Source organism: Micropterus dolomieu, linkage group LG13, assembly GCF_021292245.1.
Source record: "Micropterus dolomieu isolate WLL.071019.BEF.003 ecotype Adirondacks linkage group LG13, ASM2129224v1, whole genome shotgun sequence".
Taxonomy (NCBI): domain Eukaryota; kingdom Metazoa; phylum Chordata; class Actinopteri; order Centrarchiformes; family Centrarchidae; genus Micropterus; species Micropterus dolomieu.
In genome coordinates, this window is record NC_060162.1 from 1,535,926 (window position 1) to 1,562,015 (window position 26,090).

Genomic DNA, 26,090 nt, shown 5'->3' on the forward strand with positions numbered 1-26,090 from the left:
TCCGTCTCTCCAACACGCTGCAACTTTAGGTTCATCAAGATAAGAGGAATTGTGTGAGAAAAGTGAAGCAGCAGAGAGGCTCAGGAATTAAAGGGGGGGGAGAGAGAGAGAGACAAAGAAAGAGGAGAGACAGGATGGTGAAACACAAAACTAGGCCAGGCAGTAGATTAAGCTCAGCAGCTGTACAGTTATTGCCTGTGACAGTTTCCCGTGCATTAACATATGCATGATGTAGTGGATACTGCAGGACACGCGTACTGGATATGCAAAGATAATCTCCCAAACTACAGCATGAATCAGCCTTTTATTTCCCCAAGGATTTTCAGCTTTCAGGAGAGGTTCTTTGGTTTGTTTTAATAATTTGTTACACAACAAGCACTCCACTGTGGTGTGAACGGGTGGCAAATGAGAAAAGAAAAACACAAATGTGTTAGAAATACATCTTGTTAATTTCACATTTTTATATTTATAAATGTGTATGTTTATTGTTATGCATCAGGTGACCAAAGCAAATTCTTGAATGTGTAAACCTACTTGGCAATAAAGCTGATTCTGATATTCTGATAATGTGAGGTGGGAGTAAACGGCCCGGTAAATAAGAAGCTCAGAGAAATGTTGTGACTGACTGTTGTGACCGCGCTGTACGGGCTTCAACCAATGACCATTTTCTGCATATTACTCTTTCAATTAAACACCTTATCATTTGATCTACGAACATGTTTTCCAACAACTTACCAAATGTGATGTGATGCTGACAGATGTCTTTTTACTGTTGTAGGTCTCGGCTCGCTGATTTCCACATGAACTGCCAAATGACATCTCACACTGCCACCAGCTGCCCCCATGATAACTACCACGGCTGCCTCGTGTCCTACGTCGGCCTCATTGGTAAGTTTAGTAAATCAGTTTTCTTTAAAGGGTACACATTTGATGTCACTGTAAATTCTCATTTATTAACCTCAAAAATAGAAATAACAATAACAAACAAAGGACACTATACAACAGCAACTGTGTGTAAAAAAAAAAAAATAAAAAAAAAAGAGTAGAAATAATACACCTTGTGCAAAAATAAACTTTACTATAAAAACTATACAGAGTATGTGAAATGTACAGTAGAAAGTGCAGGAGTATAAAGTGACAGTGGAATTACAATAACAATTTTATGATGAATAGGAACCATCAGGACTTGTTCAGGTAGTGCTCCCTGGAGCAGCACAGATGGATCAGTTGGTTTAATTCCATTAGTACTAGGATTGAAGAACTTCCTGTCATTTTAAAATGTCTGCATTCAAGGAATATATCACACTCTATTTTTTACTGGGATTCCCTGGATTTCTTGCTATAAATGAAATTTGAATTTAACCACAGAGAAGCTGGGAAGTTTAAGCTGGTATATATGTGAAATTGAGAAATGTGAAAGCACAGGTAGGAGAAAGGTCTCTCTGTGTGTGTTTCTCCATCAATGATAGCCATGAAAACTGTTTGCTTTTGCTGTCTGTGAAGATTCTCAGCCATCCAAGTCATAGTTATCCAAGGTAGGTTAAAATTAAGGGCAACTGGAGTTGATTGAAGATACTTGTAGCCTGAGGCGTCTTCAGTTCTGGCTTCAACCAGTCAAGATGCCCTTGATTTTAACCCACCTTGGATGTTGCTTTAGCTTTTATGCACTGATGTTGATGCTAAAATGGCAAAAAAGATAGGATATTTTTTGTTCACCAAACTCATCCAGCTTACTGTGTCAGCCTCCACCTGTCAGTGGATCACAGACTTCCTGACTTACAGGAGTCTGCAGGTGAGGTTGGGGAACATCACATCCAGCACCTGGACTATTAGCACTGGTGCCCCCCAGGGGTGTGTGCTCTCCCCACTGCTCTTCTCCCTCTACACCATTGACTGCACCTCAGGAGACCATCTGTCAAACTCCTGAAGTTCGCTGACGACACAACGGTCATCGGCCTCATCCGGGACGGTGATGAGTCGGCCTACAGACGGGAGGTTGATCAGCTGATGCTCTCTGGTGCGGTCAGAACAACCTGGAGCTTCACACGCTCAAAACTGTGGAGATGATCATGGCCTTCAGGAGGAGCCCCCCATCACCATACTCAACAGCCCTGTGTCTGCTGTGGAATCCTTCAGGTTTCTGGGGTCCACTATATCCCAGGACCTGAAGTGGGAGCCCAACACTGACACCATCATCAAGAAGGCCCAGCAGAGGATGTACTTCCTGCGTCAGCTCAGAAAGCTCAAGCTGCCTAAGGAGCTGCTGATCCACTTCTACACAGCCATCATCCGGTCTGTCCTCTGCACCTCCATCACTGTCTGGTTTGGATCTGCCACCAAAAAAGACAGGAGCAGACTACAACGGACAGTCAGGACTGAAGAAAAGATCATCGCTACCAAGCTGCCCTCCATTCAGGACTTATACATTTCCAGAGGCAGGAAACGGGCAGGAAACATCACTGCAGATCCATCTCACCCCGGACACAAACTGTTCCAGCTCCTCCCCTCTGGTAGGCGCCACAGAGCACTGTACGCCAAAACCAACAGACTCAGGAACAGTTTCCTCCCACAAGCCTACACTCTAATGAACAGCTGATTTCTGACTCACAGAGTCAGGAACAACTCCTGTGCAATAACCCAGTAACTCTGTCTCTAATCAGCCACCTGTTTACTGGTTTCCACTTATTATTTATCTATGCACCATTCTCTATTTCAGTGCTGTTCATACTAAGTCATATTGTATGTACTGTACACCAATACACCTACCTCAGGTCATAAGGTCACAAGTCTTATTTATTTTTTCCAGCATGCACTATGCTCCATCACACTGTGTACGTGTGTGTATGCATGTATGTGTACCTGTATATCATATCCACCTTCAACATGTACATAATGAGAATAATAGTTTACTCTTGCATCCTTTTGTCAATATGTCTATATTGTTTTGCTCATAGTGTGTATGTTAGTGTTGTCTATACTGTAGTTTGTGTCTGAATTTATTATTTTATTATAGTTATGGTATTTTTGTACAAGTAAGCACATCGTCAATAATGGACAAACCCGAGTTGAATTCCTTGTATGTGTACACATACCTGGCATTAAAGCGGATCCTGATTCTGATTCTTCACACTTTAGCCCTTGGTGTTGTGACACCACCCTCCAAACACTCAAACTCTCTGCAGCTCCATGAACACAGCGTGCAGATGTGGACAAACACTGACACACCTGCTGTTCAGCTGTGATTGGACTGTTCAGAAGAAGGGTTTAGCATATGTTCAATTAAGTTTTGTTCGGCGCAGCAGAATGGTGGGCATAACATGACTCTCTTCTTGCAATGATGGAATGAATGCCGTGGAAACGTACTGTAATTTACTGTTATTACTGTAATTTACTCTGTCTTCATTAGGAACCGGCCTTGTTTTCCTGCTATTATTTTAGAATGGACCAATTATTTGAAAACCATCTTTTATTTGGGATTTTCCAGCAGATGCTGTTGTTCTTTAAGCAGTATGTCTTTGTCAGAGAAACATGTTGCAGGTGACTCACTTCCTCGCTGGAAGACATTCAGTGACTCTACTCCCAATTTGCAAAAATCCTCTTTACCTTTCTTCCCGGCTAATCTCCATCCTAATTCTTATTCCTCCCCTATATTTACTCCATCCCCCTCTCTCTCTCTCTCAGGCTCAGATGTAACGCCGAACTACAGCGACAGCAGTCCTTCCAACATCACCATCAGCCTGTGGTGCACCTGCAGGGGCACCGGCAATCAGGAGCCAGAGTGTGACGCTTTCCACCGGGACTTCACACACAACACTTGCCTCAGTGAGTCCTCAGTTTGTGTGTTGCTTCCAGAGGGCCACATTTAGACACAAAGCCATGAAGACAAAAATATATATACCTTAGACATTGTGTTGTATAATGATGTGGACATTAGGATTAGAATACGTTTTGGGTCAGGGTTGCATTTAGGGCTGCAAATAGTTATCTGCAGATTATTTTTCCAATAATTGGTCAATCATTTGGTCTATTTAACTGCAGAAATCTGTGATAAATGTCCATCACAGTATCCTAGAGCCGAAGTTGACGTAATCAGACTTCTTGTTTTGTCCGACCAATAGTCTAAAACCCAAAGATCATCAGTTTATATGTAGGGCAGAGGAAAGCAGGAAATTCTCACATTTAAGAAGCCGGAGCCATCAAACATGGCCTTTGTTTGCTTTAACTAATTGTATCCTCTCTAATTCAATTTACAGTGATGTAAAGCAGCGAAAAGCAGAATTATATTCTCATTTAAGAAACTGATCGTTTTACTTGAAACGTTAACTCAAATTTATTACAAAATACAGATGAATTTTCTGTGATCAAATGATTAATCACTTAATCGACAAATGGTTTCAGCTCTAGTTGTATGTGTGGAGCTTTCTGTGGAGTGGGGTCAGGAGTGAGGACTGGATTATAGAGACAGGGAAGGTCCTTGCAAGTATGGCAACATTAAAGTGTTATATGTAGATAAAGGGGATAAAAAGTGTGAGCGAGTCTGATAACTGAGGAGAAAGGCTAGACGAAGGAGGACGATTGTTGAAGATCCCAAGATACTTTCTTTAAATAGCACTAACCCAGCTACAATATCACCTCGGCACCTCCTCTCTGTCAAACACCCTCTCCCCCTCTCTCACTTAATGTGGGCATATACATTCATGCTCACGTGCGAAATGTGCCTGTGGCGAAGAATAACCACGTCAGTGTAGAATCAGAGCTTTGTGTTATCATGTATTAAACATGATCAGAATCTAATCATACAAGCCACAGAGTGCTTAATCGATTGTATCTGATCAGACAAACCTGCCGTGGAAGAAGTCCGACGTGAAATGGGAAACAGGAAACAGGATCACAAGCTTGCATCAAGTTTGTGACACCATGAAACTTGCTAAACAGCTTCCACTGTGGCCAAGAGAAGCAAATATAGGATAATTATAAATGCTAAAACATTGTGTAACAGTTAGAGATAGTGGTGGATGTACAATTACTCGATTAGTCAACCTCAGAGTACGTTCACTAAAGTGCTTGGTTTTGCAGCTAACAGCTTCAGATTGTTGTTAAAAGTGTCTAACAGCATTATGGAAAGGATCCCTACAGAGATAAACCTAAGATCCAGAAACAAACAGTCGCTATAGCTCTTGACAAAGCCGCCAGACTCCATTGATAAAAACAGTTATTTTATGTCAAGGAACATGGAAGCTGCTGGTCTACCGCTGCCTCAGTCACATCTGGCTGACACCTGGTCAGTATCAGAGGTCATACTGAGTGTAAGTACTATGTGCAGTAAAATGTCCCCGTGCCTGTTGTACTATTATATATTATTTTATCAGATTATTATTCCTCATGCATTAATGTAAACAACTAACACATACTCGAGGCAATTGTTGGTAAAATCACTATTTTTGTCAATGGAGTCTGGTTGCTTTTTCCTGCTTTTCCTTTGAATGATATTTTTGTGTTGAGGTTTGGACTGTTGGTCGGAGTGTAACTGTGACATCATTTCTCACTATTTTCAAAATCTTTACAAACCAAACAATCAATCGAGTAATGGAGAAAATAATCAGCAGATTGATCCACAATGAAAATAATCATTAGCTGCTGTCCAATACTGAACAGTTCAAAATAAATAATAGAAAATACAGCAGTAAAATCCTGCTTTTACATTAATGCATGAGGAATAGTTTAACAGAGTTTAATTTGCTTCATGTTGAGTGGTTTGCATCAGAAGAGTGTGTTCATCAATCATTCACCAAACGCACCAGTGGATTATGCTACATACATCGTCCCGTGCCAAGAATTTCTAATGACTCCATGGACTTGTTTTTGTTGACTGTTGTGGACTTAAAAGGTTTGTTTGTTCATTGTTCATGCTACTGTTTCAGCAGTGCTGTGGTTACAGTGCTGTTAATGGACTGTATGTAGGCCAATACATACTGTTTATTCCTTGTTCAGATCTCCGTTAGCTTCCACAAAGTTATCGCTTGTCTTCCTGGAGTCCACACATACAACCATCTTCTGTTGAATCCCTGAATATAATTTTAAAAAGACAATTAAGAAAACAGAATTTCCCATAACCATTTGAACAGGCGTTGTAGTAGACCATTGTCCGGTACAACGCCCCTCACCTGTGTTCACGAGCTTTGGGTAGAGACTAAAAGAATGAGAAGGTGGATACGAGTGACCAAGGATTGACATTAACACCCGCCAACCCGACTGTGTTACCTGCTACGGCTGAAATCTGTGGCAGGTAACACAGTCACTCCCACTAGCCACTTTGGCGTGTTGAAAAATTGTAGTCTTGTCAAAAGACATTAAATAACAAACAAATTGCAATGTGACACTATAACTCCCATGAGTAGGCCTACTACCTGCACATAGTGTTTGCTCATTGGTCTATTAGGGAAGCCTATTGTCGTGCAAGCAACAGAAGACTGTGACGGACTACCGTCACTACGGTTGAGTATGCGCTATGACTGCCATGCCGACGAGCCTGGCTCGAGTTGCATGAGTTGGTACCCTGTAGACCCAGGTTCAAGTCCAGGTGGGGTGACTGCTCTTGCCCCTCCGTCACATGTGGTGGTGGCAGTGGTGGGATTTTCAGAGGTGTACCCAGTGTGTGAGGCGTATGACGGACCCCCAAGGTTGTGTGTGAGGGACATGGGTGAAGCATGGGGGCACCCTGTGATGGGAGGAGTACGGTTGGCAGGAAGTGTGATGGACGGCTGAATGCGTGAAGCGCAGGGGGGCGTCTCCCAATTGGGAGGGTAGTGTGATGGGCTACCGTCACTACGGTTGAGTATGCGCTATGACTGCCATGCCAACGAGCCTGGCTCTTTGGCATTGCGGTCGAGTTACGTGTTTGGTACCCTGTAGACCCAGGTTCAAACCCGGGTGTGGTGACTGCTCTTGCCCCTCCGTCACAAAGACGTGGATTTTAAACTAGTGGAAGTCAGGAGCACCAGGAGATTTCCCTGTGGTCTGAGGCCTGTTTTGGCCTGCTGAGGGTGCGCGCCACTTATGACATCCAGACTTGTAAAAGTTTAATCTGTCACAGGGCAGCCACAGTCCCTCAGACCTGTAGACAGTCAGCCTCCCGCTTGCTTTTAAACACCACCAGTTCCCTAAATCATGAAAATTTACAGCATTTCACAGCACTTTACTCCTGGCTTGTTTCCGCCTCAGCTCTGCCTTTTCGTTGTCTCTCGTTCTCCTGTGCATTTTTTCTCTTCTTCCACACTGCTCGGCCACGCACACTCACACACTGACTGAACGCTGTGTCGATGTGCGTGTGCAAGCAACCAGTCGCGTGTGATGACAGAGATCATACCATCTGGTTAAAAAAGAAAATGGCATAGGCTTCTAGCAGGGCTGCCCCTATATCACATCATATCATCATATCACAGCTACCTTTTCAGAGTTGATTCTATGTTTGAATAAAAGTTGTCATGCCATGTAGAAAAGTAGTTTGAATGGAAATAATCTGAAAAATATAGCCTATACTCATTTTGTATCCTTACTCAGAGCTAACTGCAGAGTTTCATGATGATAAACATAAATCCAGTCCCAGCTCTGAGGAAATGCAGTTGTAAAACAGTCAAAGTGCACAAATTGATATAGGCCCACATAATTGTTTTTAATTCTATGCCTTAGTTGTGGATTTTTCATCTTTGCTCTTTGTTTCTAATGCAGATAATTTTCAGTAATTAGACCACTGCTGTTATAAATAAATAGGATTTAAACAATGTTTCTGGTGAATTTTATTTCAGTTTATGCAGAGCTTTTGTTATTTACAATAAGAAGCTACTCTTTTTATGTGTTTATTTTAATAGACTACATGTTTTCAAAGAAAGGAGCTTTACACACAACATTATCAGAGCTAATGATAATATTAGTAAATTTTAGCACACTATAGTCAACTTTTATCGTATAAAAAAAAAAATTTCCCACCAACAAAAAAGTGGCTACTAAAAATTCTGTGTGGCTAGTAACTTTGGCTAGTAAGCAAAAAAGTTAATGTCAAGCCCTGTGAGCGACCAAACTGAGTTTCCTCCGCCGGGTGTCTGGACTTGGAGAGAGAGGAGCTCAGACATCCGGGGGGAGCTTGGCGTAGAGCTGGTGGTCCTTCTGGGTGCCTCCTTTTGGAGGTTTTCTGGGCATGTCCAATGGGTAGGAGACCCCGGGGTAGACCCAGAGCACACCGGAGAGATTATATATCTCATCTGGCCTGGGAAAGCCTCGGGAAAGCTACATGGGAGAGGGACGTCTGGAATAAGAGGCAGAAAATGGATGGATAGGCTATAACACAAAAAACAAACTTGTCATTATTCACATATCAACAGATGATGTTGTTTTTACAGTACGGACTGTGAACTGCCAGAAGCTGAGGCAGCAGGACTTTGTGCTGCTTTGTCAAAATGTAAACAAACAGTCTGTGGCTAGATCACGGAGGCGTTCCAGGTTCAATATTCAGACATTTAGAGAGGTCCATCCTCCAAAAGAGTTCTCATCATGTTGTCGGTTCAGTGCAGGATGAAGCTTGATGTTGAACGGGGGTAATTTTCACCTCATGGTTTGATATTGTTTTATAGTATTATTGTATTTTTTATATTTTTTATATACTTGTACATTTTTTCTGATCTCCTTACTTTTCATATATTTATGTTACTATTTGTGTTATGTGTACAGTAAGCACCAATTCATACCAAGGCAAATTCCTCGTATGTGAAAATGTACCTGGCAATAAACCCGATTCTGATATTGACGCGTGGTACCCCATGTGACCGGCTCCAAAGGTCATGTACACTGGCCAAGAGAGCTTTTGACATTTTTATGAACAGCTTTTTCATTTTCTTTTTTCATAGAGGCTTCAAAACAACTTTATTTTCTGCTGGAACTCTTCCCACTACATGCACATACAAGACAGTCAAGGTATTTAGGTAGTTTATTTCTCGTTATACAACACAAGGCTGTGCAAGGAAAGTTTGCTTATCATAGACACTTCAGGCCAACTTCACATCCATCTGGGAAATTATGCAATATAGTCCAACGTAATTCTGAGTTGTATTTACACTGTTAAAGCTCAGTTTTATCATTTCTAACTTTAACTAAGATACACGGCTTCTATTTAAACTCAGTTTAGATGTACTTCTTTTGATTTTGATTAATGTAGGTACATGGTTAACCATGTTATGTTGCATATTTTGTGAGCAGCAAAACCTCCATGGTAGGTCTTTCACACTCTGAGTATGAATACAAATACAGATATTTCTGATACAAGACAGGAAGACGATAAAGTAGTAAAGTAAAATGAGGGACTGTGTCATTTTGTTGTCACTATGTAATTTGGCTAATAACAGATGTCTAATATTAATAATAACCATTCCCCCTCTGCCCGCTCTGCTTTCTTTATCTCCCGTCACAGGAAATGCCATCCAGTCGTTTGGTTACGGCTCAGAAGGAGGGACTCTTCTTGTAACCGAGCCATCGTCCACCTTCTTGCCCCCACCTCAGCCGCCAGTCATCTCTAAACCCGCTCCCTCTCTACACGGCAACGCAATCAAGCCCATGGACAGTGCTTGTATGTTTTCCACTTGTGCCAACCTGCAGGTGAGTTTCTCTAAATTCATTGTGTGGGTAAGAAAAAAAGGCTTTAAAGGACATTAAGGACAACAAAATATTTCATTCAGACATTACACTATATTTCTCTTTTAAAAGAGAAAAGTCTCTGAGGACAAGGACAAACCAATTGTAACTCGTAACTCCAGCTAGGTTTCCACTGTTAGCAGTAGTTAGCTGAACATGCTAATGTTAGCAGCTTCCATTAGAGCATAGGAACAGTGTACTTCCACTGCTGCAGACTAACTTGAAGTTGTTAAAGAGGTGATATTCTGCTTTTTAGCTTTTTCCCTCTCCTTTATTGAGTTATATCTCTTTTTTTGTGCGTGTAACAGGTTTGCAAAGTGAAAAAGCCCAAAGTCCAGCCCAAAGGGAGTTCCCATCTCCCACAGAAAACTCTGCTCTGCCTGAAAACAGCGCGTTTGTAGTCCAGCTGCTTCCCTTTCATCCCTGTGACATCACAGGGATGAAAGCTAAATGCGCCTAACACAACGCTCGCCAAGCGGCTACTCCGACACGCCCTCAAAAACACTGGTGGAAAAACAGTGAGTAACTAGGAACTACGCATGTGCAACTCCCAACAAAGATCATGTAGAGACAAGATGTATCACTCCATAGCTAAAACGAAGCCTTCAACACAGGCTGAAAAGAGGAGCTGCAGGAATGTGCAGTATGACAAAAATATGGTGTTTTTTTAAAAATGAAACCATGTAAACCTGTTCTGGTACAACCTCTAAATAAGATTTTGAACCTGAAAATGAGCAGAATACTACCTCTTTAAATCATTTTTTGATCCCTGAAAATTGTTTATCTCTGAAATTTACATTATTTCTGTCATTATTTATTATTAAACTTTGTCTTTACCTTCTTTGGTTATTCTGCAGCAGTAGAAGGAAATGAAACACATTTCTATAAACACCTTGTAACAGCCTGTTAATACATCCTCAGAAGCTTTATTTGTACTATATTGTATATTTTATATATAATATATAGATGAAGGAAGACAGAGCAGCTGGTCACCCTACAGTGAAATAATGAATGAAACGCTTTCATTTAATTGTTCATTTTAGATCTGAAAATGTCTGTTTTGGTGACGTAAACATTGTTTTTAACTTCGGCAGTTTGCTGCTTACCTTTCTGCCATTTAAGGTTTTTCACTGGACTTGAAGTACTTATATTTACATACAAACTGATAAAAAAATGAGGGCTGTCCTAAAACTTTTGACCTGTAGTGGACATAGAATAGTGCATCCATGTATTATTCTGTTTTTAACATAAATATCAACAGGAGACGTAACAGAGCTATGTCTTATTTTCTCTGAATTATGGACTTTCATCCTGGCCAGCATGAAAACTTTAAACTTTTATCCACTGTGTCTGTCTTTGTTGAGCAGAACATCAATAAAAATCAGTTTTGTCTTGTATTTATCAGAAGCTGACTTCGGGCCAACTATAGGAGCGAGCAAACAGAACACATCCAGACACAACTGGGGATGTCTGAGCAGAACAGATTTGTGTGCTTTGCTCTTCTTCACCTTCACACATTAGCGTCGTCCTGCTTGCCTCCAGGGAAAGTGGAACCTATCCATTATGTACAGGGAAGAGGTGTAAGGCTGGAGGTTAAAGGCCCGATTTAAATTGCTATCCATTATGTAAGAGACTTAAAGCATGAATTATAGAATGCCTCGACATACGATGTGACTGGATGTAGAGATATTTTACTCAACTGTGTCATTTTTAACTCACATAAACATACTTTGTTACTTGATTAACTTCTGAAGATTGTATATGTGTAGTTTTAGGAGAGTTACGTGCTCAAACTATATTGAACAAAATTATAAACGCAACACTTTTGTTTTTGCCCCCATTCATCATGAGCTGGACTCAAAGATCTAAGACTTTCTCTATATACACACAAGGCCTATTTTTCACAAATATTGTTCACAAATCTGTCAAAATCTTTGTTAGTGAGTCCTTCTCCTTTGCCGAGATCCATTGACCGGTGTGGCATATTAAGATGCTGATCAAACAGCATGGGGATTGCACAGGTGTGCCTTAGGCTGGCCACAATAAAAGGCCACTCCAAAATGTGCAGTTCCATCACACAACGCCACAGATGTTGCAAGTTTTGAGGGAGCGTGCAATTAATATGCTGACTGCAGGAATGTCCACCAGAGCTGTTGCCCGTGAATTGAATGTCCATTTCTCTACCTTAAGCCGTCTCCAAAGGCGTTTCAGAGAATTTGGCAGTACACATGACCGGCCTCACAACCGCAGAATATGTGTAACCACACCAGCCCAGGACCTCCACATCTAGCATCTTCACCTCCAAGATGGTCTGAGACCAGCCACCCGGACAGCTGCTGCAACAATCGGTTTGCATAACCAAAGAATTCCTGCACAAACTGTCAGGAACCGTCTCAGGGAAGCTCATCTGCATGCTCGTCGTCCTCATCGGGGTCTCAGCCTGACTGTAGTTCATCGTCGTAACCGACTTGAGTGGGCAAATGCTCACATTCGATGGCGTCTGGCACTTTGGAGGAGTGTTTTCTTCATGGATTTATCCCAGTTGTCACTGGACAGGGAGATGGCAGACAGTGACACCAGGCACTGACTGGTTTCCAGACACCCTCAATACAATGAAACACTTGGAGTGGCCTTTTATTGTGGCCAGCCTAAGGCACACCTGTGCAATCCCCATGCTGTCTGATCAGCATCTTGATATGGTGGATGGATTATCTCGGCAAAGGAGAAGTGCTCACTAACACAGATTTTGATAGATTTCTGAACAATATTTGAGAGAAATAGGCCTTTTGTGTACATAGAGAAAGTCTTAGGTCTTAGCTCATGATGAATGGGGGCAAGAACTAAAGCGTTGCGTTTATAATTTTGTTCAGTGTATCTTGTTGTTGTGTTGTGTCCACAGAGGGATAGCGATCATTCCCTAACCTCGACAACATGTTTGTTATTGTAACAATGACGTTGATAGTTCCCTAAAACCAGGTGCACACTAGAGGATTTTCAAATCTTAACCGATTGAAAGCGTGGGATCCCGCAGACATAACAACAGAATGAACCGATGTTTAATATTTTAATCTTAAGAATGCACACACCAAATGGTTCAGTCCAGACGCAGGACCACACACTCTGCTTATACTTATACTAAATGGTTTCAGAGTCACGGTTTTGGCGACTTGGGATCTCACAGAACCTCTCGTGATCAAACGTGACTTCAGACTTCTATCCCCTGGACAGGTTGAGTCAGACCCAAAATCGGCCCAGTTATCCTCCAGTATGTGGAAACCCGAACAACAGTGTTGTCACATCACCAAATAGTGATTTGTAAAAGTTGACAAATAATGTGTTCGTGCTGATTTGGGGTGGTCAGATCAAGAACCTTCTGTGTGTTGAAGTAGAGAAGTTGTTTATTCTTTGTCATAATGTTTTTTATGCCATTACTATTTAATTTTGGCAGCGCCTGCTTTGGCTGTACAGAACAGAGTTGGAGCTGCAGTGTCCCACAGCTCGTGTCTCCAGTTGGCTCATTTTGATGCTTTCCCGAACTCAGCCATGCCTCAGGGTGGATGGTGTTTCCCTTTATGTGGAGCCCGCAGACATCCTTGTAGCACGGGGACGGTGTCTGGTGCCAGCGGCTCGCTCGATATACAGCAGGGTTTTTGGGGCTTTTGGCCATCTTCCATTCAGCAGACATGACTGAGCCGGTGCAGATGTCGCATAGATTCTGTGGGAGGGCACTGGTGTTTTCATTTCAGGTCCAGGATTCTCCCGAGACAGCAAAGATGAAGGAGTTAAGGCAACAAAAAGACCAGTGAACCGTTAGCTTTGTACTGGTGGCACACGCACGACCTCACCCGCAATTTAAAATAGGTTTGAGTTCATATTATTGGATTCTGTCAGTCCTAGTTTTATTTCTCTTGCTCTTATTTGTGGGATAATTATGATCTGTAAAAAGTCCCTCAACTCATCTGCATTATCGGGATAAGAAAAAATATTTAGTTGTTTTAATTTACTGATAAATCGTTAAACCCAGAAATAATCCAAACAACTGTGTGTTGTAAAGATAGAAATACAACATTATTTATTTATTAAGTTGAACAGTTATTGTTGACATTATAATGCAGGCTGTATAATGTGGTTGTATATAAATAAAGAAAATAACATTTATATTACTTATATATGCTTTTATTCTTGTTAATATCCTCAACTCTTTGTACATGCTGCAAAAATAAAAATAATGCCACATAAATGGTCTCGGGACCTATAGGTTAGGAAACACTGAGTTAGATAATACTTAATGGCTACACCTGTACACAATTTAACCTACAACCTGATTTCACCCGCCGCGCCTCCACCAGGTCCATGAAGCAACGTGGCAATACCTGCAAACTGCTGTGTCAGCACTTTCAAAACCCATTTCTAAATACCTGGAATGTCAGCGTGTGCATTTCCAGTAAATGTGAAAACCTCCACGGTCACACAGCAGAGATGAAGTTTCATCTGAAAAGAGACGGACGGTGAAACAGACAGGAAACAGATAAAGACAGAGATATGATAAGAGAAAAAGAGTGAGATGGAGAAAAGTGTCCCTCTGCTGTCTGTTACCTCCCGCATGCTGCTGTGAATTTGTTTTCTGAACAGTATCATTTGCCCAAAGCACATGAACATTTTTTTGTGAGCTCTGCTGAGCTGTCACAGGAAACGGACCTGCGGAGGCGTTCATTGTCGGAGGAGGTCACCGCGGTAATAGTCCATATGATAATGATTCGTTTAATGATCGCTATAACAACATGGTGGATGTGCATGTATGCATATCTGTGGGTTTGCACATGTGCATTTCAAAGGAAATGATGATGATCCCGCACGCAGCGTTTCCAGGCTTCTCTTTCTGCTCTCGATGATTTCCCGTCACTGAAAAGAGTTTTCTTCCTTCTCGTGGAGCGATAACATCTGATTGGCTCTCCCACCCAGGTACCAGGAGTAGATATGCAAATGAAGCTCTGACAAAGAGGCTGATGGGAGATGGAGATAAATGCTCTGCTGTGTGTGTGTTTGAGCAGGCGGAAGTGTGCTTCTTTGTTCACGCAGACGTCACCGCTCTGCATTTCAATGACCGTGAAGCTGGTGAGCTCGGCTCAGCTGTTAAACACTGAAACGACGGGAAAGTGTGCAGAGCAGCTGGTTCTGTTCTTTTAATGATCTCCTCAGTGTTTCTCAGTGGCTCCGACCTCTGCAGTAACTGGGACAGTAGATCGGTCGATTCACTAGAACAGGACGGGTGTTCAGCCAATCACACATACGGTCGTCATCGTGTCTGATAGCATGTTGATTAGAGAACAACATCCTGCTGTTCTAACGTGAGAGTAACAGCCGTTCTTCTTTTAATGAGCCAGAGTTAATTGCCCTGACCAAGCGTGGGCGGACGATGAGGACTAAAGAGCGGTGATTGTGATGTTTCTGATGTTTTCTCATGATGACTTCTTGTTTTACAGGATGGAGGCCAAAAGTGCATCCCCTCTGATGAGTTTGAGTGCGAGGAGGTGAGGAGCTTTGATTACACACTTCTGTGTTTTGACACTTTAAAAACTAATTATTGGAGCAACAGTTTTTTTTTTTTTTTTTAAACTGCATGATTAAAAACATAAAATCCACTGCCTTACACACACATTTTACTGTATCTCCTGTGTGGATTGGTATATTTGTTTTTCCAGAAATAACTGCTGATGTATGTGAGGTGGTCGGGTTCACTCCTTTCTATTTAGGTTCTTTATAGTAGATTATTCTGGGTTAAAAACAGTTGTACACGCTCATTCAAACTGTACAGCATAATGGCTGTTGATGGATAACTTCTCTAATAGAACAGGTAAATTAAAACAGTTTACATCTCGCCCTTATATTTGCTGTTCCCTTTTTTCCTGAGGGGAACATGCACATCATCAAAACTAGTCAATAAAAGACAAAATGAGACAAATATATAAAACATACTATATGCAGAAGACACATGCAAAAAAAATGAGTACACCTCCTCTCATCTTGCCGGAGTCTTGCGCCGACAGCTCTGAACATGGACCACTTGCCGAGTGCTTGATCCGGGATGTCGATGTGGCAGGTCTCTGTAAAGATGTGGGCTCAACAGTCACAGATTTTCATTGCTTGGCCGACATGAGTCCCATTTTGTCCAGACTGGACCTTTAGCAGCAGAATTAAGTCCAAGCTGGGCCAACATGGCTCCTATCCCATCTTCCTTTTCCAATGACTGTATTTCTGTCAAAAGTAACGTGTTTCAGCAATAAAGCCGGAAAAAATAGATGAAAACCAAAAGTGTAACAAAGTTTGAAGGAGCTACCAGCTGCTGCTTCTACCTGCGCTGCCGGTTGCCATAGATTCACCTACATATCGCTGTGATCTCTGTGTCTTGACTGTGAGGGTTTATGTAAGGCACTAACTACATGTAAGAGAGAACTAAAGAGGTTCTGAAAGGTTCACATTTGGCTCATGCAGTTTGTGTAGTTTTAGAGGAGTTAAAATGTGAGAGGAAAGAATGGAGATTTATACAAACCGCTACTGCATGTGATTTATGAGCTCTGACGTACGGCTGCAGCGGAGGAAACTGTCTCTGAAAGTTCATGTCTGAGAAAAGCAGATGTAAATTCTGCAACTGTTTTATTAGGCACAAAAGGTGGGAGAGAGACTATAGCAGATAAGCAAAGTGAGAGAGAGACACACAGTAATATGGTTTTAATAGTTGCAGTAAAGAATATTGCATCAAATTAAAAGATGCATGATAAGATTTTACCAGCTCTCCTTTTAGCGTCACATCATTTTCTAAAGCCATTATAACATAATTATATGGAACATTATGTAGAACAGGTTCAGCCTTTTCTCTTTTCAGCTAAATGTTTTATTATCTGCTCAAACTCAACACATGAAGTTAAATTATAAGCTATATAACATTAACCAGCGTCTTGTTGGCATAGGCTGTACATCATCCACATTCCTGACGAGACCATCTTTCACCACTCAAGAAAAACTCTCCTCCTGCAAACACGACTCAGTTTAGCTCCCAGCAGCCACCTCTGCAGCCTCCTCCTTGTGTGCTCGGAGTGGTTGGTTTGGAAGGCAAACATTTTTGCGATTCTGTAAAACATACCTGTCAACACTGGGATTTTAAAATAGGGGACATTTTCAGGCACCCCGCCCCGGGCCATCTCACCTCCCCTACCACACACAGTCCACACCTCTTACATTTAGACAAGGGTGCACACGCTGAATACTAAAATCACCACGAGGCAACCAGCTGCTTTAAAATACCAGTGCAACAGTGATTAAGTCAACTAATTCCTACATTAAGTCAGTGAAGAATGTGATGGTTGAAAGTGAAATGCTGTGAACGTTTATTTACTCATTTGGCAAACACTTTTATCCAAAGTGACTAACATGTGAGGAACAACACAGAAGCGTCAGTAGAGTAAGAGATCTACGAGTGACAACGGATTCTAGTAGATGCTGCATCAGTGGGATAGATACAGAGGGGAATGAGTCCTTTTGGGTTGATCGAAAACCAGATTCACAGCTGCGTTCTGGACCATTTGTAGGGGTTTCACCGCACTGCTAGGAGGGCATTGCAACAGTCGAGGCGAGAGATAATTGATTTTTCTTATGTAACATCCCAGAATTAATAAATAAGAACACAAAAGGGCATTTAATGAGTATATGTATATGTTATGTAAGCCTCCTCCCATTTGGTAAGATATTTGTACAAAATCTGAGCCTTTTTGGCAGGTTCTTCATCGCTCTCACGTTCATCCAACTGAATCCTCACGCTGCTCTTCTCCTTCTTATTCTTGTTTTATTGGCAGGTGCCGTTTGACCAAATGACTTCACGTCACTACAAGTCACAGCTAATGTTCTAAATGCTGCCTTTTTACTTTCATTTTTAAAAAGGTTAAAAATGCAGGAGATTTGAGAAAATATGAATATAAAATATATGAAAGTCTGAATATATGGAATGAAAGTCTGAATATATGGAATGAAATCATCTGACGTCATTAAGGCCCTGGCGCCATCTTGTGTTTTTGATGTGATTAATCCGTATGGATGTAATTGTGACACTATTTGGAGCATTGAAGAGATTACAAACACACTAGCAAATGCATGTACAAGCCATAATACTGGGAACCATATCCAGTAGTTCTCCTGATACATAATTTATTCTCTTTCATCGCGGAAGAATGCAGGAAACCTCCCGGGCCAGGGAGTTCCCGTTTATCAGGCAAACAAGCCTTCAACCTCACAGGTGCCCCCACAACAGCTTAAGTTAGTTTGCATCCGAACTAATCTTTAAAACACCAAAGTCACAGAAAATAGAACCTGGTAGCGTTAACATTTTTTGTCAATGGAGTTCGGTGGCTTTGAAGAGAGCGATATAACAGCTATTTCTGGTAACACAGGATCTTACTCTTTAAAAAGTTACTGCCTGAGCCCTTTTGGGTGGACATACGAAGATTCTATAGGGGTTGTTGTGGGGGGCACCTGTGAGGTTAAAGGCGTATTTCAGTTTGCCTGAGATATATATATATATAAAACCACAAATGAATAAACCCTAAGTGTGTTATGAATCATATATTAATTGTGTCTACACATGGATGTGGAGCTTTAAGATTCATTCTTCACCTCAGAAATAACAAATATTTGACAAACAAAAGGTACACCTACTAGATTTCTTCCAGAGCTTTCAGTCACAACTCGGATCCTTCAGTGGATGGTCTGCTCAGTTGTCATAGAGTGAATTTAAATGGATAAATGCTAAATATACTAAATTAAAGAGAAGCGAATAATGATAAACAACAATTTTCATATGATTACAGCCATTAATATCTATTTTCACATCACTTGTGGATGTTTATACTTATATTTGTTGACAAATACATTAATAAACACTTAGAAATGGACAGTGTGTCTTCTTACAATTATAAAATGTGATTAACCGTTTATTAAAATTAAGTGTTTATATGTTGTTATGTAAAATTTCACACATCCTACAAAGCAGCAAACAAGAATTCTAACTATACTGGAATATTAATATTTAATATTTAGTGGTGTCCTCGTACCCTCTAATATTTACTGCCATGCTTGAAAACTCCGGTTTATTTCAACCTGCTGTGTTTCCTGTAAATGTGGCTATTGTTGCTGTATGGGTCGTGCTGACTTTGCACTCTCTACCTCTGTTGTAAAGACTCTGGGAGACGAGGCCGCAAGCAAAACAGTGTTTATCAGGCGAGCTGCAGGAGCCTCCTACAGTTTTCCATATAAATTCAAACACTTGTCTCTGAGTCTGACTGAAAGAAAACACAGAGAGCAGCCGGCTGATAGATGCTGGATGCAGGGGGATCTGCATGCAGGTCAACCTGCATACTTGTTTCACTTTGTTTTCATGTGTGAGGCTGTGGATCAGTCTATTTAGTGTTATTGTGCCAGAGAAGTATTTTTCAAATTGCAATAATAAAATGAGATGATAAACATTGTGCAGTTATCATTATTTTTATTTGGGGATTTTTTTTTAACCTGGGGCTAAGTATCCAGCACAATAGTGGCTTTTATTCTCAGCTACCATTGGATCATTGTCACGACGCATAGAGTCAAATCTGTCCCATTAATGGTACACAGGCCAGTGTTAAGGGGGTGTTGGGCAGGCTAACCTGTTACAACATTAAACCAGGTTGAAATAAATCAGATTTTCAGTGCAGGTGTGATCACAGAAAAAAGTTACATAATTCTGCAAGAGATGCACAAAATTAACTGTATTCTTCTCTACGGTGAAACTGACACAATCATAACGTCCATTTCCTGTCAACATCAGAAAACCTCTTTCATGTTTTAGTATTCCTGAGGACCCAATAGCAGGACACAGAGACAGCGGTAAAGGAAAAATTCACGGTTCGATTTATTTACAACTTCACAAGAACACGCAAACGGTGGTTTCTTGCTGGGAGTCTGCTGAGCGGGCAGGCGGTGGACAAAAACAGGTGGGACGCAGAAGTAGGCAGACAAAACAAGAGTGGCGCAGCCAATCATGACAACTTCAGCTTCAGCACAGTTCTCAAGCCAGCCCAGTGACACTTTTCATTAAAAATAATGGCCTTACTCTGTGCAGTGTTACACATTTGTTTGGCGTGAAAGCAGGTTACATGTGACTTTCAAAATAATTACTTGGTCACACCTCTGACAACTACAGTGTCAAGTCTCATGTGGTGCTATTTTCACAGGAGGTTTCTGCTAAATCAACAGCAGAATTTACTGGGTTACTTCCGTTCTCACCCTTCAGAACAACTACAGGAAAAACATCTTGTATTTAATCTATTTGATACAAACTAATGCTCTTACCTTTTTCTATGCCTATCCCTTCCTCCCCTCCATCACTTCCTCCTTCTTTCTCCACCTCTCTTTCCTCCCTTCCTCTTAAACTCCCCCCTCCACCTCCCTCTCCTCTCTCTGTTCAGGCTCTGTTGGCCCAGGGGTCAATGGACTCTCAGGACTCTGCAGGGCCCAAGAGCAGCAGCCGGCAATCAGCTCCACTCCTCCGCCACATCTCTGTGACTGTGTGTGTGTCCGTCCTGCCAACGTTTCTACTCTTCGTCTCATAAATACGAACTCGCACATACACACCGCACAAACACCCACACACTTAACATTCACACACACACACACACACACACACACACACACACTCCCATAATTGGCAAGACCCAGAGAAAGTCACGTGACTCGGCGCCCTTCACTGTATGAGAAAATGTCAACAAACAGACATCCAAACATCAACAACGGTCTTTTGAGGAGGAAAAGTGTTCAGGAGGACTTTTCAGATTAGCCGTCTCTCTCCACCACACTCACACACACACACACACACACACACACACACACATCGATGATAAAGAAGAAGAAACTGGACTGTGTTTATTGAGGACGAGAAACAACAAAGGCAGAGACGGAGAGACTCTTGGGATTTTGGATCACAGTGACTTCATTTCCAGTGCTCCGTGTCTGCAGGGTTTGTGTGCTTTTTGTGGAGCCCGGCTCTGACTCATTCCCTCCAGCTTTTTTGGATCTGAGACAGCTGGGCTGAAAACACACACACACACACACACACACACACACACACACACACACACACACAATCGGACAGCAAGTCTTAAAATCTGCAGCGTGAGAGAGAGAGAGAGAGAGAGAGAGACGACTGGCTTTCTGGGCTGGACAGATGGTACAGATCCTTCCACGGTGTTTGTCAGCTCAATTTATCACTCCCATGGACCTCTCTAGTGGCAAGAAATCTATACTGCATACATACAAAGCACAAACACACACATACATGTACACGCGCATGCACACACACACACACACACACACACACAGTGTCGCCCTCCCCTTAGACCTCGTTAGCGGGCAAACAGGGTCCCCACACGGACACAAACACTCATGCTGTACACCAGTGTGCTTTTCGCGGGTCTTTATCTCAATTTTGTGTCGACATTCTGTACAAACTTCATTTACTGTGGAATATGAAAAAAGTCCATCCAGCGGAGTCTCAATGGAAGAGTGTATATTTCACATACTGTCAGTGTATAGCTGTGTGAGCACAAAGTGTGTGTGTGTGTGTGTCTTTCTTTACGTGAGTGTGTTTGTTGGGGAGTGTGTGTGTGTGTGTGTGTGTGTTTCTGCGTGGGCTGTGTGTGTGGATGCTCAGTGTGTATGTGAGCAAAGAGAGGCTGTAAGGGTTCAAATCTTATACGCAACTGAAAACTTGTACCACTGCTGAATACTTGATGTTGACATTTAAATACCACTGAATTGATGGCTTTGAAATATTCACTTTGAGGATTTTTAAGCAGTGAACATTCAAAAACTGCAGTTTAACTTGTAGGTTAAATGTCTCACTGAATTTACAATTGGAAGGTCTCGTGGAAGTATTATTTTATATGATTTACAAGCCATAACAGCAGAAATTCAGAGAGCTAGATTGTTTGTAATTCGAGCAGTTATCAGTGTCAGTTGATCTTTATCACTAGATTAAGTTTGGATCTCAGTGTTTTACTAACATGAAGAAGGGACAGTGCTAGTTTCCCCGTTTGAAGCGATGGGACTTCACTGCTGCACCTGAAAAGAAAACCAGTCAGTGTTGGCAGACGTGACCTACACCAAAGCAGAGCGTTAAACCCACCCAAATAATTTCCACTGAGGAGAGGTAACCTCACTCAGTCTTCTGTTTTAGTTTTATTAGTATAATTAACCCAAAAATACAGTTACAGTAATGAAAACAAATCTTATGAGAACATTGGACGCTTTTAAAGAGGTGATATTCTGCTCATTTTCAGGTTCAAAATCTTAATTAGGGGTTGTACCAGAACAGGTTTACATGGTTTCATTTTCAACAAACACCATATTTTTCTCATACTGCACATTGCTGCAGCTCCTCTTTTTCACCCTGTGTGTTGTACGCTCCGCTCTTGAGCTACAGAGTGATGCATCTTACTTGTACAAAATCTTTGTTGGGAGTTGCACATGCGCAGTTCCCAGGTAAGGACCACTAGCCAATCAGAAGCAGAGAAGGGCGGGTCATAAGAAACAAGGTAGTGTGATCCAAATCAAAGTCGCTTCAGACTGAGACCGTAACCTAGCAGATGGTAGAAGTTACTCACAAGTCCACAACCACACAACATCATTGTTCCACATCTTACCAGAAACCACTACAAAAATCACCATATTTCAACTCAATTTTACATAAAAATTGGCCAAACAATTTGAACGTTTGCTCAGTAACTTTCACATCAGGTGTAACGTTAGCATTATAGCTGTAACTTTAGCCGTGTTAGCCAACGTTTACAACAACTCCACACTTGAACAGTCTGTGAAATTACATTGCCGTGTTTATTTTAAATATAATTCACAACCAATAAAGCAAACTTACAGGTTGTGATTGTGAATTTCCAGAGTTGCATCGTCTTTTAGGACTAAACGTTGAACTGTTGCCGGTGACGATCTGTGCTGCCTTGCAGAAAAATGCTACCATAGCGCAAAGCGATAGACTCGACTCTACTCGACCCTGCTCCGTTTTCCATTGCAGACAGTACCCAGAGATAGTACGTAGCTTGTCATAATAGCAACGCTACACACAACTGCCGCGACGTAATGTTCAACACGACACACACACCAGCGATCCACACAGCTTTCTCTTTTTTAAGTTAAAATTGTTTTAACCTTCCTCAGAATGTAAAGACAGATAAGCCGTATGAAAAGCTTCCAGCTGTGTTTTCCTCTGCCGTTGTTGCTGCAGCGGTCTGTGTGACGGCGGGAGCAGAGGGCTCTGTGAGCGGGCGGTTGGCCGGCCTCACACGCTCCTCCCGTGGGTTGGCGCAGGATTCCCCCGCCGCCACTTGCTGAGCTCCTCAACTCCGAAAATATTCAAGCACATTTTTGTTCCAACATCGCTTCTCGTAAAACTGTCAATATTCGAAATCTACACAGATGATTTCTCACCTCAAAACTTCTCAGAAGTGGATTTAGTGATGAAATTCCATACAAAAACTGTAAAATATAAAACTTTCTGTTGCTGGCCTCTGTCTGGTGCAGCAATGATGATGCAGTGAATAGTGAATATTCTCTCTGACCAATCAGCAGTCTGTCGTGTTTTCATGTTACATTTTAGTTTCCCTCAGCTCACTTGGAACCTCGACATTCGTGATTTGAAAAAAAGTACCTGAAAGCAGATACAGGTACAACATTTCTACAATGGAAAACCAAACAAAGGCGAGTCGAGCCAAAGGGCCTCCGCTCAGACTAGCTTGGTTTGAGGGCGTGCCTGACCCCGCTACTTTGGACTTTGGGTTTTTTCACTTTGCAAACCTGTTACAGCACAAAAAAGAGATATAACTCAATAAAGGAGAGGGAAAAAGCCAAAAAGCAGAATATCACCTCTAAGAGTTTCGATCTAAGTGTATTGAAGTGAAATGCTTTTGTTGGTCATCAGTAGAGATGTCATGACAACCGATACTTCGGTACCAAGTCAATACCAAAATTCTGGCCTGTACCCGTTTTTCTAGGTACCATTAGTACCGGGGATCCAACACGTGGGAGATGGCAACAAGTGCAGCTGCATTGACGGGGTGAAGTTAGTTTAATATTTAACATTCATCAGTTTTTAAGGCTGTTACCTTCGATAGCTCCTTATCAAAGCCTCAATTTCTTTTTCACAGCTGTTAGTTGTTCTTTGAAATGTTCAATTGTTTTTATTAAATTAGTGTATGTTGAGGTACATGGGATTTATTGATTTGTTTTTTACCGTGGTATCGAATTTGATATTGAGAATCATGAAATTTCACAAACTTCTGGCATTATGGCATCTAAATCATCAGTAATCATGTATTGCGTGTCGAGCAGAGTCAGCTAAACTCCATCAATCATACTCAGATGAGAGGAGGGACAGATGTCTGGAAGAGTAAGATATGTCTTATGTCTTGTATTACATGATCACGACTAGTTTTGGTTCTGCCGTAACAACACAGCGTTAGTTTTCAAAAGCTGTTCACTCACCAAGTTCACTCTGACCCTTTTCACACCATAACATAATAGCTCATCACTAGTTGTTATTTCGACTCAGTAATTTCTGTTCCCGGTGACTTGGATGCTGAACTGGCTCATTATTATAAGGCTGCATGTACGAATATGTAGTTGCAACCTCACAGATGTGAGAAGTAGCGCTGGGATCCATATTTACAGTTGTTAAACTTAATTACTTTGCTGCTCTTCTTATGTAATTGTGAAGTCCACATCCATTTTCTCTGTTTTGAGATAGACATGAAAACTGCCTCAAATCAAGACGTCTCTCTACATCATTTTCCCAAAGGAGCAAACTTCAAACTTGAACATCCGGAGCTGCTAGGGGTTGAAAAGTCAAGCCTGATCAAACCCCTCTGTACAATCAGGTTATGTTGTGTCAGTTACATGATCCAAGAAAGATCAGGTCTGATAAGCAATAGGAAACCTGGACACTTGAATTTTCAATATTGATTTCCCTAACCTGAAAAAAAACAAAATCATTTTAAATTCCAAAACTTGAAATGAACTCATAAATTCAAATCAGGTAAAATATTTAATGCTTTACATTCAGTTGTATGTACAATTCTACATGAAGCATTCAGTAGTGGTTCAATTTCACAATTAGGTGTTCAGTTGCTCATAAAATTCAAAAACCGTAATTAGGTCCTTTTTTTGCTTCCATAAACATGTTTAATGTCTGTGTGTGTGTGTGTGTGTGTGTGGGTGAGTGGGTTGTTCAGTGTGTACTTTACCTCTGGCCACTCTGTGGGGTATTTTTTATGTTTCATAGAAGCTACCAGGATGTGGAACATGAACATGAAGGCCTGTTCAAGACGACCACCAGATCAGTGTCGCCGTGGGTCGTCGCCTCCTGCCCTCCGTCAGCTGGAAGTAACAGAGAGATCAGTTTCTGTGATTATGGTGTGGCCTTACTTTACTGTTCTTTCTTACATACTTGAAAGAGGGAGAATGATTAATATTGCCCTGCTAGCGGTCGGGAAAAGGGAATTACAATGTCCACCACTTTTGTGCAGTGAACTAGCCAGATCACAAGTAGATCACGATTGTTCATGGTCGCCAGAGGATCAGTCTCCTCAGTATTTCAACACTTAAACTCAAAAAAACCTCAAAACTCAAATCAGCTGTTGATATTCATGGTCCCCAAATGTTTTTGGTGACCCTTAAACCTTTCACTGCCATCCTCCGGCTAAAATTTCTGATTTTATTCCAGAAATAAATTGAGTACAAGTAATTGACAATGTGCAGGCCCATTCATACTCCCCAGAGAATTAAATATTTCCATTTATGACACAAACAATAACGGCAAACTCTATTGACTGGATTTCATTGAATCTTGCTGTAGATATTCTTGGTCGCCTGCAGATGTATCTCTGTGTTTTTGATGACCTCATGACCTTTCCTCTGGGGCCACCATCAGACTAAACTAAACTTTTATTAATTGTCTTGTCTTTTTGGGCACTCCGTGAAAATTCCTCTAGCACAATAATTAAGCCAAATTAAAATTTTGAACAAAGGATATTTCGTAGTCTAATGGGAGGACAGTCTTTCGGTCATCGTCCCCATGACCTTTACTGTAGAACGGTGGTTCCCAACATTTTTTCAGTTTGTGACCGCTTAAAATGTTAAAATTTGTGGACCCTTGTCACAGTTCTTTGTCTTTGAATTGTGACCAGTGGCCAAAAAGTATTTTTCAAAGAACAGTTTTCTTCTGTGGTCAGTTCATCAGAAATTTTTTTTTTGAAACGTGAGAATTTGGGAAATTTTGTGTAATGGATAAGCACCAAATCCAACTGCGACACACATAGATT

The 26,090-nt window shown here is 41.5% G+C and overlaps 1 protein-coding gene across 2 annotated transcripts; it reads left to right on the forward strand.

The window, feature by feature from the left end:
- Positions 1-784: 784 nt before the first annotated feature.
- LOC123981801 (GDNF family receptor alpha-2-like) lies at positions 785-25,289 on the forward strand. 2 transcript variants are annotated; one of them, XR_006827827.1, is made up of 6 exons: positions 785-888; positions 3,682-3,822; positions 9,461-9,645; positions 15,165-15,212; positions 20,172-20,929; positions 25,052-25,289. XR_006827827.1 is itself a non-coding variant. In XM_046066998.1 (5 exons), the coding sequence occupies exons 1-5, from the start codon at positions 801-803 to the stop codon at positions 20,313-20,315; spliced, it is 606 nt and encodes a 201-aa protein (XP_045922954.1). In that variant the 5' UTR covers positions 785-800; the 3' UTR covers positions 20,316-21,077. The 2 variants fall into 2 exon arrangements, 1 of the variants encoding a protein (XP_045922954.1); XM_046066998.1 differs by lacking the exon at positions 25,052-25,289 and having other exon boundaries at positions 20,172-21,077.
- The last annotated feature ends 801 nt before the right edge of the window (positions 25,290-26,090 follow it).

What these genes read in the sequence shown, in the direction of transcription:
- LOC123981801 (XM_046066998.1), top strand. Translation starts at nt 801, where the DNA reads ATGAACTGCCAAATGACATCTCACACTGCCACCAGCTGCCCCCATGAT. An exon ending in CACACACAACACTTGCCTCA is followed by an intron (nt 3,823 to 9,460) that starts GTGAGTCCTCAG and finishes CTCCCGTCACAG; the next exon opens with GAAATGCCATCCAGTCGTTT. An exon ending in CCACTTGTGCCAACCTGCAG is followed by an intron (nt 9,646 to 15,164) that starts GTGAGTTTCTCT and finishes CTTGTTTTACAG; the next exon opens with GATGGAGGCCAAAAGTGCAT.